This window comes from Mirounga leonina, unplaced genomic scaffold (assembly GCF_011800145.1).
Source record: "Mirounga leonina isolate KUSES-001 unplaced genomic scaffold, KU_Mleo_1.0 Mir_170, whole genome shotgun sequence".
In the NCBI taxonomy this organism is placed as follows: Eukaryota; Metazoa; Chordata; class Mammalia; order Carnivora; family Phocidae; genus Mirounga; species Mirounga leonina.
Window position 1 is genome coordinate 1,216,226 of NW_023270433.1, and position 16,336 is coordinate 1,232,561.

The 16,336-nt window shown below is 65.3% G+C and overlaps 1 protein-coding gene across 2 annotated transcripts in view; it reads left to right on the plus strand.

The window, feature by feature from the left end:
• The first annotated feature begins 584 nt into the window (after positions 1-584).
• The window catches only part of NOTCH1 (notch receptor 1), a 43,511-nt gene continuing 27,759 nt past the window's right edge, over positions 585-16,336 (plus strand). For both annotated transcript variants that reach the window (XM_035015435.1, XM_035015436.1), the window contains exons 1-2: positions 585-842; positions 2,512-2,593. In XM_035015435.1, the coding sequence (XP_034871326.1) occupies positions 782-842; positions 2,512-2,593 (143 nt within the window). In that variant the 5' untranslated portion in view covers positions 585-781. The remainder of the gene's footprint in view (positions 843-2,511; positions 2,594-16,336) is intronic.

Here is a 16,336-nt window from a genome sequence, read left to right on the forward strand (position 1 = left end):
GGGGCGTAGAGCCGCTGGTTCAGGGCTTACCTACGGCTGTTGAGGGTACGACTTCTCCCTGAGCTCCCGCCCCGGGCCCGGGGACCCCTGAACGGCCTCGGCCGCCCCTCCCCACCTCCACGGGCCCAGCTCCCCACCGCGCACGGCTCCCTCAGGCTCCCCAGTCCCCACTCCGCCCGCGCCTCCTCCGCTATTGAGATGCAAATCTTTGCCAATTGTCGCCGAGAAAGGCGACAGTCAGAGCCGGATCCTTCCGCAGTCCCGAGCCAAACTTTTTGCCGCTGAAAACTTTCGAACAAGAAGTAGTCCCTAGGGCCGGCCCCCGACGCCCCTTCGCCCCGCCGCGGGCCCCAACCCCGAAGGACCCGGCCTCCGGATGCGCGTCCAGGCCGAGGCGACGCAGGGCGGTCGCGGGGCGCGCAGGGGCGAGGCCAGGGAGGGCGAGGGGTGCGGAGGGATCGGCGGGGCGGGCCCGAGGGGCGGGGCCGGCGGGCGGGGGCGGAGCGCACGGCGGGCTGCGCCTCACTAGTGCCTCGGCCGCGGGAGGGAGCGCAGGGGCGCGGGGCGCGGGCGCGAGCGCAGCGGAGGAACGAACCGGGGCGCCGAGCCGGGCCCCGAGGCCGCGAGGGTCCAGCGCCGCGCGCCCGCCAGGAAGCCGGGAGCAGCCGCGGGCCGCCGCCACCGCTCGTGGGACCGTCCGGCGCGCCCCTGTGCGCCGGAGCCCTGCCGTCCCGGCGCAGGAGGCCGCCACCGGGCGCAGCGGGCAGCCGGCGGGGTAGGCATGCCGCCGCTCCTGGCGCCCCTGCTCTGCCTGGCGCTGCTGCCCGCGCTCGCCGCACGAGGTAGGCGCCCGCCCGCGAGCCCGCAACTTTCCGCGCCCTTGGAAACTTTGGCGGCGCCCTGCGCGCGCGCCCCGGGCGGCTGGGAGCGGGCGGCCAGGGTGGGGAGGGCGGCCCGGGCGCCCCGGGGCTCGGGGAGGTGGGCGACCCTCCCCGCACCGCCTGGCCAACCGGGATGGACTCGCGCCGCCCGCGCCCGGGGCGGGTTTGGAGCCGGGCGTGGGGCGCTAGGCGCCCCCCCGGGGCCCCCGGAGGCCCAGCCCTGGGCTCGCCATCGTCAGCCACGCGTGGGGCTTGCCGCCGGGGCAGGCGGGCGAGCTGCCTACTACTTTTCGATTTGAATCGAGTCGGTTTTGGTTTCCTGTTGCTTTGGGGGCCATTTATCTTTTTCCTCGCCTCTGGCCCGCGCCGGGGGCGGATGTTGGGGCGCGGAGTGTGGGGTCCGGGGCGTCGTGTTGCCTTTACTGAGCTGTGCGGCGCGGCCAGGCTGCCGGGCGTGGTGGGCAGTGGGGCACCAGGCGGACCGGCCTTCTCCCCATTCAGGAGAGTTGGCGAAGGGCCGGGGAGGGGCGCCGACGGAGGGGTCTCCTTCCCACGCCTGATCGCCGCCCCCGTCCCGGCTCACAGACAGTTTGGCTTGGGGGGGGCGGGGGGGGGGGCGGGTGTGCGGGACACACAGCTGTGACTAGCGGGACTTTCACTTTCCCGAGTTCAAGTTTGGAATCTTGCAAGGGTGAAGAGGGACAGGGAGAAGGAACGCTGTCTCTCTCCATTTCACATCGAGGAATCTCTCTTCCCCTAAAAGTTGGAGGGGAGAATTAGCTCCCCACTTCCAGAAGGTGGGGTTCCAAGTCACACCCCGTCCCCGCCCCCATGAGGGGCTTCATTTACACAGCGCTGGTAAAATGGGGAGGGAGCGACTGGATCAATCCCTTCTTGGGAATGGGGCCTAATTCCTTCCAACCGGGGTATCTTCCTCCCCCTTCCCTGGGCGTAGCTGAAGATGCCCGCCTGCAGGAGCAGGTATTGGGTGTCCTGGAGGCTGGGCCAGGTCCCCGAGGTGCAGCCCCCGTGCCCCAGGAGGCGGCCCTGGTGACAATGGGCTGCTCTGATTCCGGGGCTGGCGCTTTGTTGGCGGGCGGGGCCTTGAGCCGTGCAGCTGTCGCCGTTTCCCACGAGCTGGGGGGGGTGGGCCAGTGTGGCCACCCCACCCCTCAGCACCGCCCCCTCACAGAACACGTTTGAACAGCAAGACAATGTTGGTGGCTGGATAGGGGCCCCAGCCCCGATGGGCTCCCCGTTGAAGACCCGTTGAAGATGGGTCGGGGGTGCAGAATTTGGGAGAGTGGCCCAGGGTCATGTCAGATCTTCTTCATTGCTGTCCAGATGGCATTTTAGGACACCCTACCCACTTTGAGCGTGACCTGCCCACCTGCCACCCAACCAACCTGTTGCCCTTCCCCCCACTTCTGACTACAGAACTCTGGGCAGAGTGTTGAAGCCCCTTGGGGTTCACATTTGGGAGGGTTCCTGGGCCCCCTGCCCCCAGCAAACCCATGATGAGGCAGAGCCTTCTAGGTAGAGGGGTAGCTGTACCCCTTGGAGTGGGCCCTTCCCTGTCCTGAGGGCCCTCCTGCCACCCAGGCTGACCTCTCGTCTTGCCCCTCCCCAGGCCTGCGATGTTCCCAGCCCAGTGAGAGCTGCTTGAATGGCGGGAAGTGTGAAGTGTTCCCCAACGGCACCGAAGCCTGTGTGTGAGTACGCACCCCTGCGCCCCTGTGGGGACCTGTTGCTTTTGTCAGGAGCAGAGCCCCTGCCTTCTGCATCAGGGGCCAGCAGGGACAGAACACTAGGCCATTGTCTTCTGGAGATGGCCCAGAAGGCTGGGCGCGGTCACGTGCTACTTTTATTGGACAAAGTCTGGCAATTACTTATTCACCAGCAATTACATTGCGTGTGGAGCTGGTCTGGCCACTGGAGGTTCGAGCACACCTTTGTGGGCCACCTTGGACTCCTGGGGTACTAGGTGGGAATTCCTGGTACCCCATTTCTTCCTAAAGTCCCTGAGAAACAAGTTGCCCACCAGGGGAGGCTGTGGACCTTTAGAGAGGCCCGGCCCCCACCACCCTGCCTACGGGAGTGCCTCCTCCAGGAAGGGCCTCTCAGCCAGAAATGGGCTCTTTCAAAGTCCGACCCGCCCCTCCAGGCCCTCGGCCTTCCCCAGCAAACCCCCTCTGACCTCAGGTGAGGTTGGGGAACTCATCATCATCATCATCGGGAGCCCATCTCCCAGGTTGAGGGTGGGTGGTACCTCCTGGAGCTGGGTTTCCGTCTTGCCATCTGTAGCTCCAGCCCCCCACCGTCTGGCCCACCAACCAGCCCATCACCGGCTGGGCCTCGGTCCCGCAGCTGGGGCAGGAGTGTGTGTGTTGTGGGGGTGCGCGCTGCAGCCAGCCGGACTCCAGCAGGGAGTCCTGGTACAGCGCGCGCCCTGCCTGCCCATGCACACCAGCCTCAGAGAAGTTTTCTGTTGCACTGGCGCCCTTCAGCTCGACTTCGTCCGATGGGAATACAAGGAGGTGCTTGGTGGCTGGAGGAAGGGCCCCTCCTCCCCCGGGGGGAAGCTCCCCGGCCCGTCCTGGGTCCTCCGTCCTCCTCGGCGTGCCGCATTCCCACTGCCGAGGGCCCCTTCCCTTGACAACCCTTGGCCCGTGGGCAAGCAGTCCCCCCTTCCACTGCCCCCATCCCCCCCAAACTGAAGCCAATTAAGCAGGTCTGTGAGCAGTTTAATAGACAAAGAGGATTGTGTCTTTGTCAGATGCTAATGAATGCACACTACTTTTTTTTTTTGCTTTTTTGGGGCCTTTTTCTTTTCCTGCAGAAGCCGCACCGACGCTTGATGCCCTAAATCTTGTTTCCTTTCATTCAGAGACCGACAGCTGGGATTCAGGGGAAGCGCAGCGGCTATTGTCGAGAGGCGGATTAATGCCGTGTGATTAATTATGCGTGGCTTCCCAGAATGCACGACTCCCTTCCCGCCAGCCCTGGGCCTGCTCTGGCTGCGCGCTCACCCATGGGGTGTGTGTGGGGGGGTCTCTGCACTTCTGCAGAGGGCCTTGGGAAGGCAGGAGGGGCGCGGTGCTGGGGAAGGTGGGAGCAGTCTTTTATCAGTGCCACCAAGGAGCAGGGACAGCCCGGCCCAGGGGCCACTGGGGTCTCCCTGGGCTGGAGCCTGGGCCACGAGGGGGATGCCTTGGGGTGCAGGCTACTGCATTCCCCCCCCTTGGCATTGGGGTGAGACACTTCAAGGGGACAGAGTGATAGTGCAGCATAGTCTCCCACCCCTCAATCCTAGAGCCCTGCCAGCCCAAGCCCGGCCACTGCTCAGGGCCGGGCGCCGGCCTTGTCTTCTCCCTGGGGCCTGGGGCCCCCCTCCTCCTTGGCGGGAAGCCTGCCTTAGTCTGGCCTGGCACTCAGCCGAGCTCGGCCCACAGAGACCCCATTGTGCACACCCCGCAGATCCACTTGGAAGACGGGACGGAAGCACCGTCCTCAGAGGCCCTACCTCTGGGTCACACCGTGTTGGAGACTGGGGAGCAGGGATGGGGTGCCAGCCAGGCCCAGCTGTGGAAAAGGATGGGTCTGGACTCGGGATGCAGCTTGGGGACGTCGTGGCCACTCCTGTGAGGGGCCCTGGCTCCCTCTGATCCTGGGCCCTGTGCCTTCTGCGGGGACCTTCTGTTCCCTTCAGGCCCCAGAAAGTCTGCTAGTATGGGAGGCCGAGTGGGGAAGGCACCTTCTTTCCTCAAAGGTGTGAGGGTGGAGGCCTCTGGTGCCAACCTCGGTATGAATTCCAACTCTGTAGCATCCATCCTGGACTCTCTCGGAAAGTTCTTTGACTTTCTGGATCGATTTGCTGGCTCTCCTATGGATAGGGCGTGGGAAACGGTGGTGTTCCAGTTCCAGGCGCATTAGTACCTGGTGAATCATATGTTTCCACCCCAAAGAGAAGGAACCTTCCCCAGAGGCCGCGAGTCAGGTGGCTGCAGGGCTCAGGGTCGGAAAAAGAGGTTTCTGTTGGTGTGAAAGCCTTCTCAGGATATCATCGAGTAGCTGAGGCGTGGTGGGCCAGTGGCTGCAGGGGACGGGCCCCACGGCCTGTCCCTGTGGGCAGAGTGCCGTTTCTGGACGGCTGCTCTGTGCGGTGCCCTGCAGGCAGGCTCAGGGCAGTCAGTGCGGAGGGGGGGATACTCACATGGGCTCCCCCTCTTTTGTTTGGGGGAGGGAGAAGGCCTGAGGGGACTGTTGTCCGTTTGGGTGGGCATGCATTCTCAGTCTGAAAGGCTTATGGGGGCTGCCCCGGCCTGGGCGGGGAGCTGAGGCCCCAGGATTGCTAAGGTATTCCCCCTGCCTATGAGAAAGTCCGTCCCCCCCCGCCCCCTGCCCAGGGCCTCTCCCAGGTCATCCCAGAAGCGGGGTGAGCCATCATGCTCAGGGCACCTGGGAGGGAAGTCCAGCTGGCTGGCAGGTGGTGGGCTTTAGCCTGGGACCATCCGGTGTTTGAGGCCTGGCTCCGCCACCCCCTAGCTCTGTGACCCCGGGTCGCTGGGTCACCTGAACTCTGACTCCCCGTCTGTAACGCGCAGCTGACCCACGATTGATCTCTTCGTGGTGCGAGGATTGCATAAGAGCCTCATGCTTTAGGCACCGGCCGAGTGTCCGGTTCCCTGCCTGCCTTCTCCTTTTGAGCTGACAGGGCTGGTTTCAGGATCCTCATTCTCGGATGTTTAGTTGGCTGATGAGTTAATTCGGAGAACTCAGAAGGTGCTGCCTGGGGAGGGGCTCACCGACTCTGAGGGTTCTATCACCACCCGTGGCTCTGATCCCCAGTCCTCTTTGCTTTTTCCCAAAGATGCTTTTGAGCACCTGCTGTGTGCTGGGTTCTGCCTGAGGCACTGGCTACGGGCTCAGGGCGCCCTGGCCCTGGTGGGGGTGACGAGGTGACTTTCTTGGCAAGAACACGTGGGTGGGTGTGACGTGTCAGGTGGAGGTGAGCTCGGTGGGCGGGGCAGCCTGACCCGGGGCTGACATGGCTCCTCGCAAGCCTGTGACACCGTGTGGGCCGGGCATGGGGGTGTGATATGCCAGGATGGCGGAGGGCAGAGTGGTACCTGGCCCTGCCTCTCTCTCTCCAAAGCCTGTGTTCCTGCCCGCTGTCCGGTTTTGCCCGCGCCACCCCAAGCCCTCCCTGGCCACTCTCCGAGGAAGCAGGGCCCGGAGGACAACTTCCCTTTACGAGGGGAGGTCGGGAGGCTCGGGCGGGAGAAGTGACTCGGCCCTGGGCTTCAGAGGGACCGCTCCTTCGGCTCCTGTCACCTGTTTGGCTGTTTCCGCTGAGTCACCTGGGAGTCTTGGGCAAGGCTGGGGGAGGGCCAGCCTAACTCTCCAGGCTGCTGTGGGGCTTCCTCTGTTTATGTGGCGCCTGGGCCCCGGGACCAGGTTGGAAACACACGTGTTAGACACCCAGCGTGAGCCAGACTGTCTCCCGGGCTCACCTGCTCTGTGCGGAGACGTCAAGGCACACGCCTTCTTTGAAGGAAGGCGCCTCCTGGCGCCAGGCCCTGCCTCTGCACAGAAGCTAACATTTTTCCCGTTGCAAAGAAATACATACTTTTTTTTAAAAGAGAAAGGAAACTGTGCCCTTGGCAGGAAGAGGGTGGGTCAGGGCCAACAGTTGACGGAGGAGAAGCTCTTCAACAGGATGGCGGGGGGTGCGGCGTGGGTGTTGGGACCCCCTGTAGCTGGTGGGGGACCCCACGGGAGCCAGCGCCAGCCCCCTCCGTGCTCGCCGTGCCTTCGATGGGTGGCCGGGGCTGTGCTGGCAGGTGGGGACCCCCGGGGCCTGCCGGGCTGAGGGGTTGCACCCTCCTGGAGTGGGGAGGGCACCTTTCCTGTTTCATGTCTTGTCTATAAATAGTGAAAGGATGTGGCTTTGCAGAGCTGATTGAGCACCTAGATTGCTTTCCTCAACAACGTACCAGTAATAACTCCACGCGCAGACAGCCCCATAAAACCCTGGCAGACGCGTTTCTTGGCGGGCTTACACCCCCTTCAGGTGGCGGCCAGCTCTGCTTGTCTTTTTTTTTTTTTTTTTCAAAGCCAGTTTACAGGTGGGAAAAACTGAGGCCGGGCGGGGGGTGGGCGTCTGAAGCCAGCTTCTGTCAGGCCCCCACTTCGCGTGCAGGCGTATCCACAGCTTCCCAGAGGCGTTGACAGGCAGCTGGCTTCGGGGCCTTGTGACTGTGGGGCCGATGTGGCTGATGGCCCTGAAGTTCCCCGGGATGGCGGGGCTTGACCGGCTCTGGGGGCTGTGTGCCCCCCCCCCCCCATGCCCTGCCGTGCATGGTCTAGAAGATACAGAGCCAGCGTGGCTCTGGCTGGCTGGGCCCCCTCAGACACACAACCTGGGCCTCCGTCTCCCCCTCTGAACGTGAGGGAGTTCCCCTCCACGGCATCCCAGCAGGACCCTGGGACAGGCCTGTAAATGCCTGGGTGGGGGCGGGGGGCGCGTGGCGGTCAGGCCAGGCCGCGCAGGAGGGCAGGTTCTGCGAGTCTGGGCCCCGCTCTAGGCTCTGGTGTTCTCACCAGCTGGCCCCCGGGGCCGGGCAGTGCCCGATGGGGAGGGCGTAGTGATGCACAGATGTTCTGGAGGAGGGGCGGACAGGCAGAGGAAGGCCCTTTTCGGGAGCAGCCCGGGCCCTGGGGTGTCTCCTCAAGACGGGGCCCGCCCGCCCGCCCCCAGGACACAGAGGGGCTGAAGATTGGGGGGGACGGACACATGTGTGGATGTCTTGGTGATCAGTTATAGGCAGCATGAATTTTGCTGCTTTAGCCACTTGAAGGGTGCGGTTCGGGCATTTAATACGTTCCCAAGGCTATGCCACCATTGTCTGGCTCCGGAGCTTTGCCCCCCACCTCACCCCCACCACCCCCTGTCTCCCGCTCTGCTTTCGGGGCCCGCTGTCTGTCCCGCAGTTGGGTCCTACAACATCACATCTCCTCTCCTACACAGTGGGGCCTGCGTCTGCCTCGCCTGCCCCCAGCACCTCTAGGCCGGCCCCGCTAAGTAGGCCTCCCGTTCTCCCGGCCCCCGGCCCTGGCCACCGCATGTCTGCTTTCTGCCTCTGGATTTGCCTGTCCTGGATGTTCCTGGGCCAGCTCAGAGTTACCCGTGGAAGATGAGAGAGGGCTGGGGGCCTGGCCTCTCGCTCTTAGACACAGATGGAGTCCCTCCAGGTTGCCTTCTGGGCTAAGGGAGGCTCCATGTCTCCCGCAGGGCAGCAGAGTGGTCCCTCCCGGTCAGGCGGACTTGTGAGCGTTAGCATCTGGACTCACCCCTGGTTTGTGGGGGGGTTGCTTTCTCTGCATCTCTGAGACCCGTGGAATTCTGGGGCAGAAACTCTCCCCCGCAGTGTTTCACCATCGTGCGGTCCCTTCCGACCCTGCACCCACTGCTCCTAGGATGGAAGCATTCTGGCACAGGTGGCCCCCAAAACGACTTTCCCCACTTTCCCCCAAGCTCAGGGGCAGGGATCAGCAGGGATCAGGATGTCACGTCATTAGCGCTTTAGGGTGAATTAGTTCGGTTAAGCATTGTGCTCTCCTTGCTTCCTCCCTGATGCAGAGCTGCTTCTTTGAGTGGGTCGTGGACCCCTCTGGGAGGCCTGGCCTCTCCCACCAGGCAGCCTGCCCCCTCCGGCCCCCACAGCCATTTGTCGTGCTGTGGGTCTTGAGCTCTTCTGGGCTGGGGGCTTTCTCTGGAGGTCAGACGTGGGGCCCCCGAGCAATGGAGGCAGCTCTCAGGGGCTCACATTTCCAGGAAGAGTGCCCAGGGCCCTGGTTTCCAGTGGGCCTTGGGGAGAGGCGTGCACTGGGGAGCCTGGCCTCTGATGCCCACACCTGCAGTTCCCAAACCCGAGCGTCCCTCACACACAGCTGCTGGCCCCCGGCCGGGTCTCGGTCTGGGAGGCCCCCACGGCACTGGCCCAACTGCGGCTTTGGGCTCTTCACCCCAAGAGCTCCCCCCGCCAAGGTGGGGTCCCTCGATCACGGGTTACTCGCCGACTCCCCGTGCACAGGCTGTTCAGAGATGGGTGGACGTGTGGGGGGAGCCACCGAGGCGCTCGCCAGAGGAGTGGCGACGTCACAGCTTCTGGGCTGGGCTGGGGCCCGTCCTGGCCACCCCGTAGTGAGTGGGTGACAGGCTTCGTCCCCAGCTGTCCCAGCTTAGCGCTCAATGGGCTGGGACAGTCGCGTGTGCTCGAGTGCTCCAGTTGGTGGTTCTGTTAAGCTGGGTGAGCGGTCCCCTTGTCCCTCTGTTGACGCTGTTGATTTGCTGAGCGAACGCTCCCCCGTTGGGGAGCCAGGCGGATGGTCACGTCCATCCCACTGGGACAGCAGGGGCCCCTGGAGGCTGGGGCTTGAGAGGGGGCCACAGAATGTCTCAGACACCACCCCCCACCCGCCCTGAGATGTCTGGGACCCACACGGGGTCTTGCGCCAGGGGGGTGGGAAGACGCTGCGGCAGCCCTTGGGCCCTTGGCTACTCCCTTCCCTGGGGACCCTTCCAGGCCTGGGCAGCCGCTTGGCTGCCGGCCCCCTGCCTTCTTCAGCCCACGGTGGTGGCCTGGCCTGGGTCACAGCTGAGCTACAGGCATCTGCCCAGGGGGCCAGAACCCAGGGCCCGGCCAGACCCGCTCTTGACCCTCTGCCGACCGGCCTGGGCTAAGGGAGCCTGCTCGATGCGCCAGGCCCCGGGGAGGTGTTTGCCCCTGCCTGTGCCTAGCCCGGCGGCCCAGGACAGGAAGCTGCCAGGAGGGAGCGGCACAGACCTCCCACCAGCCCGGCCAGGCTGCTGGGGGGGCGGGGGGGTAGCCGCTGGGGGGGTGGGGGGGGCAGGGGGAGAGGGGTAGCTGTCGGCACCTGGAAAGGTCTGTCCGGGCCTGCGCAGCAGGGCCCGTCGTGGGGCTGGGGACCTGCCTCCCACCATTTCCTGTGTCGGTCGTTGGTGAGCGGAAACTGCACAGTTACTGGAAATGAGAGGTTTGGGGAAGAAGCCAGAGTTTTGAGTGTGTGTGTTTTTCCCTGACAGCTTTTCAGTAAGAGCGACGCTGAGCTCAGACTGGGCTGTGGGGAGGGTCCTGCCGCACGTCCGTCCGCCCCTCGGGGCCTCTGTCTCCCCTCCCTCCGGGGAGGGCCTGGGTGAGGTGACTACCCTTGGGCCTTCCGGGTCAACCCAAGGGCTCCTCCACCTGTCAGCCTGGCTGGTCGTGGCTCCCATGGGGCGGCCCACAGGGCGGGGCTCCCCCTCTGCACTTCCCCTCCGTGGTCAGAATGAGGGCGGCCTCAGCCCTGTCTGCTTGGGAGCCAGACGGGGCGGCCCAGCAAGGCTGTGTGTGCGGCATCAGCTCAGAGTTACCTGGTGTGGCCCCATAGAAGATGAGAGAGGGCTGGGGGCCTGGCCTCTCGCTCTTAGACACAGATGGGGTCCCTCCAGGTTGCCTTCCGGGCTAAGGGAGGCTCCATGTCTCCCGCAGGGCAGCAGAGTGGTCCCTCCCGGTCAGGCGGACTTGTGAGCGTTAGCATCCGGACTCACCCCCCGGTGGGCTCAGAGCGTGGTGGCACCCTCCCCCGGTGGTCCGGGGCCCGGGGTCTGGCACACCTGAGCCTGGGCCAGTGGTGGGGGTGAGCACAGAGCCGGAAGTTGAGGCCAGAGCCTGGTGGGCGGCTCGAGGTTCTGGAAGGAGCTGCAGTCCCAGCTGCTTGCCCTGAGCGGGGCTTTCCCCCACTCTAGCACGCCGCTCCCGCTGAGCTGGGGTGTCGGCTCCATCGGCAGCACGGGCTGTGGCGTGGGCTTCCTTCTGCCCCCTGGGCTGTGTGACCTTGGGCTGCCCACTCACCTCTCTGAGCTCCTTTCCCTCAGGGAGGATGGGGCCTGGCACCTTGAGCCGGGGGGGGCATCCCACAGAGCCCCTGGCTGGTGACGGTGCAGCCCTTGCAGCCTGTCGGGGGTGATTCTAGGTCAGTGTCCCCTTTAGGTCCATGTGGGTCCACACACGGCTCTAACACGGGTCGGTGCCCCGGTGGAACACATCGGCTGACTTTGCTCTGTCGGAGCCCTCCCCTCGTGCTCCGAGGCCTCATCCAGAAAGCTCCCCCAGACCGGGTCTGGCCCAGCATTGGGCAAGCTCGTGCTAGGGCAGAGGGTCAAGCCCAGCCTGACAGCTGCCCACTTTCCCTGCAGGGAAAAGCCCTCCAGAGGGCCCCAGACCCATGTCAGCTGTCCCAGGACAGCTGGGTGTCCCCAGAGGGTGACCGCAGGCCCCACCCTCACCTCCTTGGCCCCGGGCCTGGGTTCCGTCTTCTGGCATTTGCTGCGTCCCAGGGCACCTTGGGGGCCGTGCTGGGCCCAGCGTGTCCGCAAGGGCTACACAGCCAGGTACGCAGGCCTGGGGGGCGTGGGGCCTGGTCTTTGGGGGCGGGGGTGCTCAGAGGCGTGAGTGGGCAGCAGAGGCCAGAGAGAAAGGGGCTGGGGAGCGGTGCAGGGTGGGGGTGACCTCTGGGACCACCGCTTAGCCAGCGGCAGCCCACAGCTGGCCCTGCGGTTGTCCCAGCCGAGTGCAGCGGGGGCAGGCTGGCTGTGAGCTCCCGCCTGCTCGTGCTGGCGCCTGTGGACAGGAAAGCCCCCCGGCCCTGTGGAGGAGGGTGAACGGCCCTCCTGCTGGACGGGGCTGCAGAGGAGCCGGGGCCCCAGAGACGTCCCACCTGCCAGCTGGCTGGGAGGCTTCCTGATTCCCAGACCTCTCACCCGGAGCCCTACCCCCCACCCGGGTTTGGTGTTTCTCTGCGCTTGGGGGGGAGGAATGCATTGTCTGCTGCAGCTGGGGCTGGGCGGTCAGGTAAGAAACCCAGGCCTCCTGGGCAGGGCATCTGGGGCGCAGGGGACACACGTGCTCCCTCCTCCACCCGTGGAGCTCCTGCTGGACCCGAAGCTGCCTCCGGGGGGGCGGGGGCGGCCCTGCTCTGACTGCCCCTGGGTGACTGGCTCCTGGTAAAGAGCTGCATTCAAGTCCAGGTGGTGCTGTGGGCATAGCGTGCCTGAGGCCTGGTTTTCTTGTCTGTGAAATGGGCCCAGTGTGTACCTCAGGGCCGTTGGGGGAGCCCGGCGATGGGAAGCTGGTGGGCTCTAAGTACAGGTCCTATTTCATCATTCGGGAACCCACGTGAGGGGGTCCTTGGCATCCTCCCCAGACTCTGGACGAGGTCAAGTGCCCCTCAGTGCCCGCCCTGGCTGGCCAGGGGGTCGGGGGTGTCACTAAGCAGCCTGTGCTCTCCCCACACCCCTGAGACGGCATCTGCTCCTAGGAGTGGAGGCGGGAAGCTGCCAGAATCGTTTCTGGCTTTGGTGGGGAGCTCACTCTGCAATTGCTGACTTAATTAATCGAGTTTTGGATTAAGCCCTCCCTGTGGCCTCGTGAGCCTGTCGATTCCTTCATTGCATCTGAGCAACTGGGGGTGCGGGTCTGGGCTCCGCCTGCTTGGGAGCAGAGGCCCCTGCGGCTGGGGGAGGCAGCAGGCCTCCAGGAGAGGTCACACCTTCCAACCTTGTCTCTAGTTTGGGGCTCTGCCTTTTGGGGGACGGGGGCAGGATTCTGAGTGGGTGGTGGGCAGCAGATTGTTCTCACATGCCTCACTGCCACAGGGCTCTCTTGTGACCCTGGGGGACCCTGTTCTTGCTGGCTGTGTGCCAACCAGCGGCCCTCCCCACCCCATGGGTGGGCCTGGGTCGCCTCTGTCCCCTGCTGCTGGGCCGTCTCAGGAAGCTGCTCGACCTCATACTGGCCTTTCCTCCCTTCAGAGCACTGGCCACTTCCCATGTCGAGGGTGGGGCAGCCCTGAGTGACACGGGGACAATGAGCCATTGGGGGCATTGTTTTCCCTGCAGTGGGAAAGGTGGCTTCCCAGGAGGGCAGGTTCATCCCCCACACAAAGGGCTTCCCCCAGAGCCGGGGAAGGAAGCTGTGCTTTTCCTGCACTTCCTCTACCCAGCATATTTTAGAGCGTCCAGCGATGCGACTTGGGAAGAGATGCAAGACAAAGAGCCAGCCATACTGTCTGCAGCTGTTGGGGCCGGAAAGCCTGGGCCCCGGGTCGTGCGCAGGCCCCACGCCCCCACCTGCCCTGGGCTACTGGCCACCGCTGCCGTGCTGGTTTGGGGGGGGTCTGTCTGTGTCAGCCCTCGCTGCCCACCCCGAGGCCCTGGGAGCCACGGGCAGGGTCCCCCCCCATGGGGCCCAGCGGCAGCAGAGGCTGGAGGGAGGCCACCGCTCAGCCAGGCGCCCACTGCCCCTGCTGGGATCACTTCTGGGGCCACACGCAGTGGAGGCAGTAACCCCCACACCTGAGCAGGGCACACACCCCCACGCCCCCCGCTGTGCCTGTCGAGGTGGGGAGGGGAGCCGGAGCAGAAAGGGGCAGAAGCCTGAAGGTTGCCGAGGGCCATGGTCAGGTGCCCCTGGAGCCCAGCGGAGCGCTGGCGGGGTCCCAGCTCAGCCGCAGACCAGTGTCTGGACAAGGCTCCTGCAGGTGTGAGAGGGGCCTGGGGACTTTTCACGCGATGGCTCTTTGGAGACTCTGCGGGGGAAGGCAAGGGGCCAGTGCTCAGTTGTCCCAGTTCTCACATCTCCGTGGGGGTGCTCTCCCCCCAGCTGAGCTGCCCTGGCTATTCCCAGTGGGAAAGGACGGCAGGTCCCCGGGCGGGGCACGGTTGGGGGAGGCCCACTGAGGTCACCGAGCTCCCCGCGCAGCCTGCAGTCAGCACATCATCCCTCAGCCACTGCCTCCTGGAAGATGGTGGTCCCTGCTGGGGTTTGGAGGGGACTTGGACTGGCCTCTGCCCAAGGGGGGGCTGAGGTCTCAGAACTGCCCCCCCAAGCCTTGACCGGAGAAAGACTTGGGCTCACTGACGGCAGTACTCATGGCTGTACCTCTGGGGACCTCGGGTCCCACGCCTTTCTATGCTGGCCTCCGTCTGCCCCTGTAGCAAGGGGCCAGGAGCCTCCCCACTCAGTCCACGGGTGGCCCCATTTAGGTGGGCTGGGACGTGGGTGGTTCTCTTCTCCCCAGGCCAGGGGTCTCAGAAACTCCTGGCCCAGCTGTCCGGGGGTGGGTGGGCCCTAGTTTTGTGTCCCGTGTTGGTGGTTTGGGTGGAAGGCGATGGGCCTTTGAGGAGCACCACAGGATTGGGCTCCAGCAGGATCAGGAAGCAGCCGTGTTCCCCACCCCTTGTGACCAGTGGACACCAGTGATGTTGACTTGGTTGGCCCATACACAGCAGGAGCCCAAGGGCCCCAGGCGCTTCCTGGGCAGCAGGCTTGTGGAGGGGCAGCAGGGGTGACGTGGGGAGGGGGCTTCTAGGCAGTCCGCTGCAGAGCCAGGGCCATGTGGGGAGCAGGCAGCTTGGGGGCAGGGTCGGTGAGGAATGACCTCCTTGTTCTGCTCCCGAGTAACCATTCCGCGGCCAGGAGGCACTGGCCCTGGTGGTGGCGGGGGTGGGAATTTGGGCTGGGGGCAGGCCTTCCCTGCTATCCTGGGGTCGTTCTGCTCGGGACAGGTTGAATCGGTTAAGGAAGGGGTGCTAATTACATCCAGGTGGCTCTTTATAGCAAGGAGCCCGGGATGCAGGCTGCTCGGTGGGGTGGGCAGGGCGGTCCCTGCATCGGGAGGCGGGGGCCTTGCCCACCTTCGGAGTGCCCGCCCGAGCTCGTCCCGGTCCTGGCAGGGCGGGTCCGCTCTGGGCAGGCAAAGTCCTTGCGTCTCCACAGCTTTCCGTAAACACGTGTAGCTCAGCTGGTTCCGTCAGTATGTTCCCAGGGACGCGGTAAATCACACACAGACCAAATCCAGCGCTGGCGAGAGTGAGTCCCCTCTGCCCAAATGGTCAGGTCGCCGGGCGATGTGCACGAGGACCCTCTGAGCATGTGCAGTTCCTTGACCTCCCCCCTCAGGGGAAACTGAGGTCCAGGCAGAGTGGGACTGAGATCCCCTCCTCCACCCGCCCCCCAAAGTTCCTCTGACCAAAGCACATTACACCTGTGCCCCCAGGAAGCACCTGTCCTGGGGTATCTTGGGTTCCTCCTGCGGACAGAAGGAGGGGTACCACATCACTGCCCCCCCAGCTGGCCAGGGTGCAGGGCCCCGTGCTCACCTCTGGACCACAAACTCCTTGAGGGCAGAGCTGAGCACAGCACTCCTCACGACTCCCTCCCCCTCTCTCCTAGTCTGGGGCAAAGAGAGCTGTCATCTGTCCCCTGGGGGTGGCAGATGGCTGCTTAGCTTAGAAAGGAAAACAGCACAATTTAGAATTAGTCCCGGGTGAAAGGTCGCAGCAACATCTGCCTCCGGATGCTTTCTGCAGTCGCATTTCTATGGAGCAGTGCTGGCTGGGGAGGGCGGGAGTGAGCACAGTGGAAATACTGAGGCGGGGACAAAGCCGGGCGGCCGAGGACAACAGGCGCGGCAGCCATTTGGCGCTCCTCCGCCCGGTCTGGCCCCCCGTCGGCCCCCTGTGCGGCCCTGCCCCCGGAGCCCCCAGCCCACCTGTCAGTCACCTGCCGCGGCCAGCGAGGGTTGGCTTGTCGGAGGGGCAGGCAGCACGGAGGGCGGGAGAAAGGGCAGGTGGGGGAGCAGGTGCTGGGTGGCCTTTAGGAGGGGCGGTGAGGTGCGGGAGCCGCGCAGTGCGCTGGGCGGACCGTCCCTGTCCAGTCTGTAGGGGGCTCACCCCGGCTGTCTTGGGCTTGCCACCCTGCCCGGACAGGAGGGGCGTGCGGGTCGGCAGGAGGTATCGCTCAGGCCACCCGAGGCCCTGAGCCGGGCCCACTCTGGGAAGCCTCTCACTTTCGAGGTAGCTGTTGGGTGCCGCTCCCTTTGCCGGGCCCGGGGCCCCTCCCCACCAGGCACTTACACCGACCCCAGGACAGGCACTGAGGACAGAGGGTCCCTCCAGCCCCCTCAGGGAAGTCTGGGTGCCATGGGCAGAGGGGGCCACAGGTGTCCATCCCCGGGGAGCTCCCGTGCTGTGGCCAGGTGGGCAGAGAGGTGTCCACAGGTGCAGAGGAGAGAGGTGACTGGAGGCTGCCCGAGCTGGGGGGGCACACAGTGGGGGCAGGATGGCCTCCAGGACTGACCCAAAGGTGCTCCACCCGCCTCCAGTGCCTCTACTGTCCCTCCCCTCGTGGCCCTGCCTGTCCTGGACCTGGGGTGCTGGTGGTGGTGGCCACATCCAGGCCCAGCCCAGAAGCCAGCCCGGGAGCCAGCCTGGGCCGGGCAGCATGCCTTCATGGTGCTGTCTGCCTGGCCTGGGCAGGAGTAGGGGAGACAATTGGCCTTCTCAGCCACGGCCCCCCCCCCCCCCCCCCCCCCCCCCCCCCCCCCCCCCC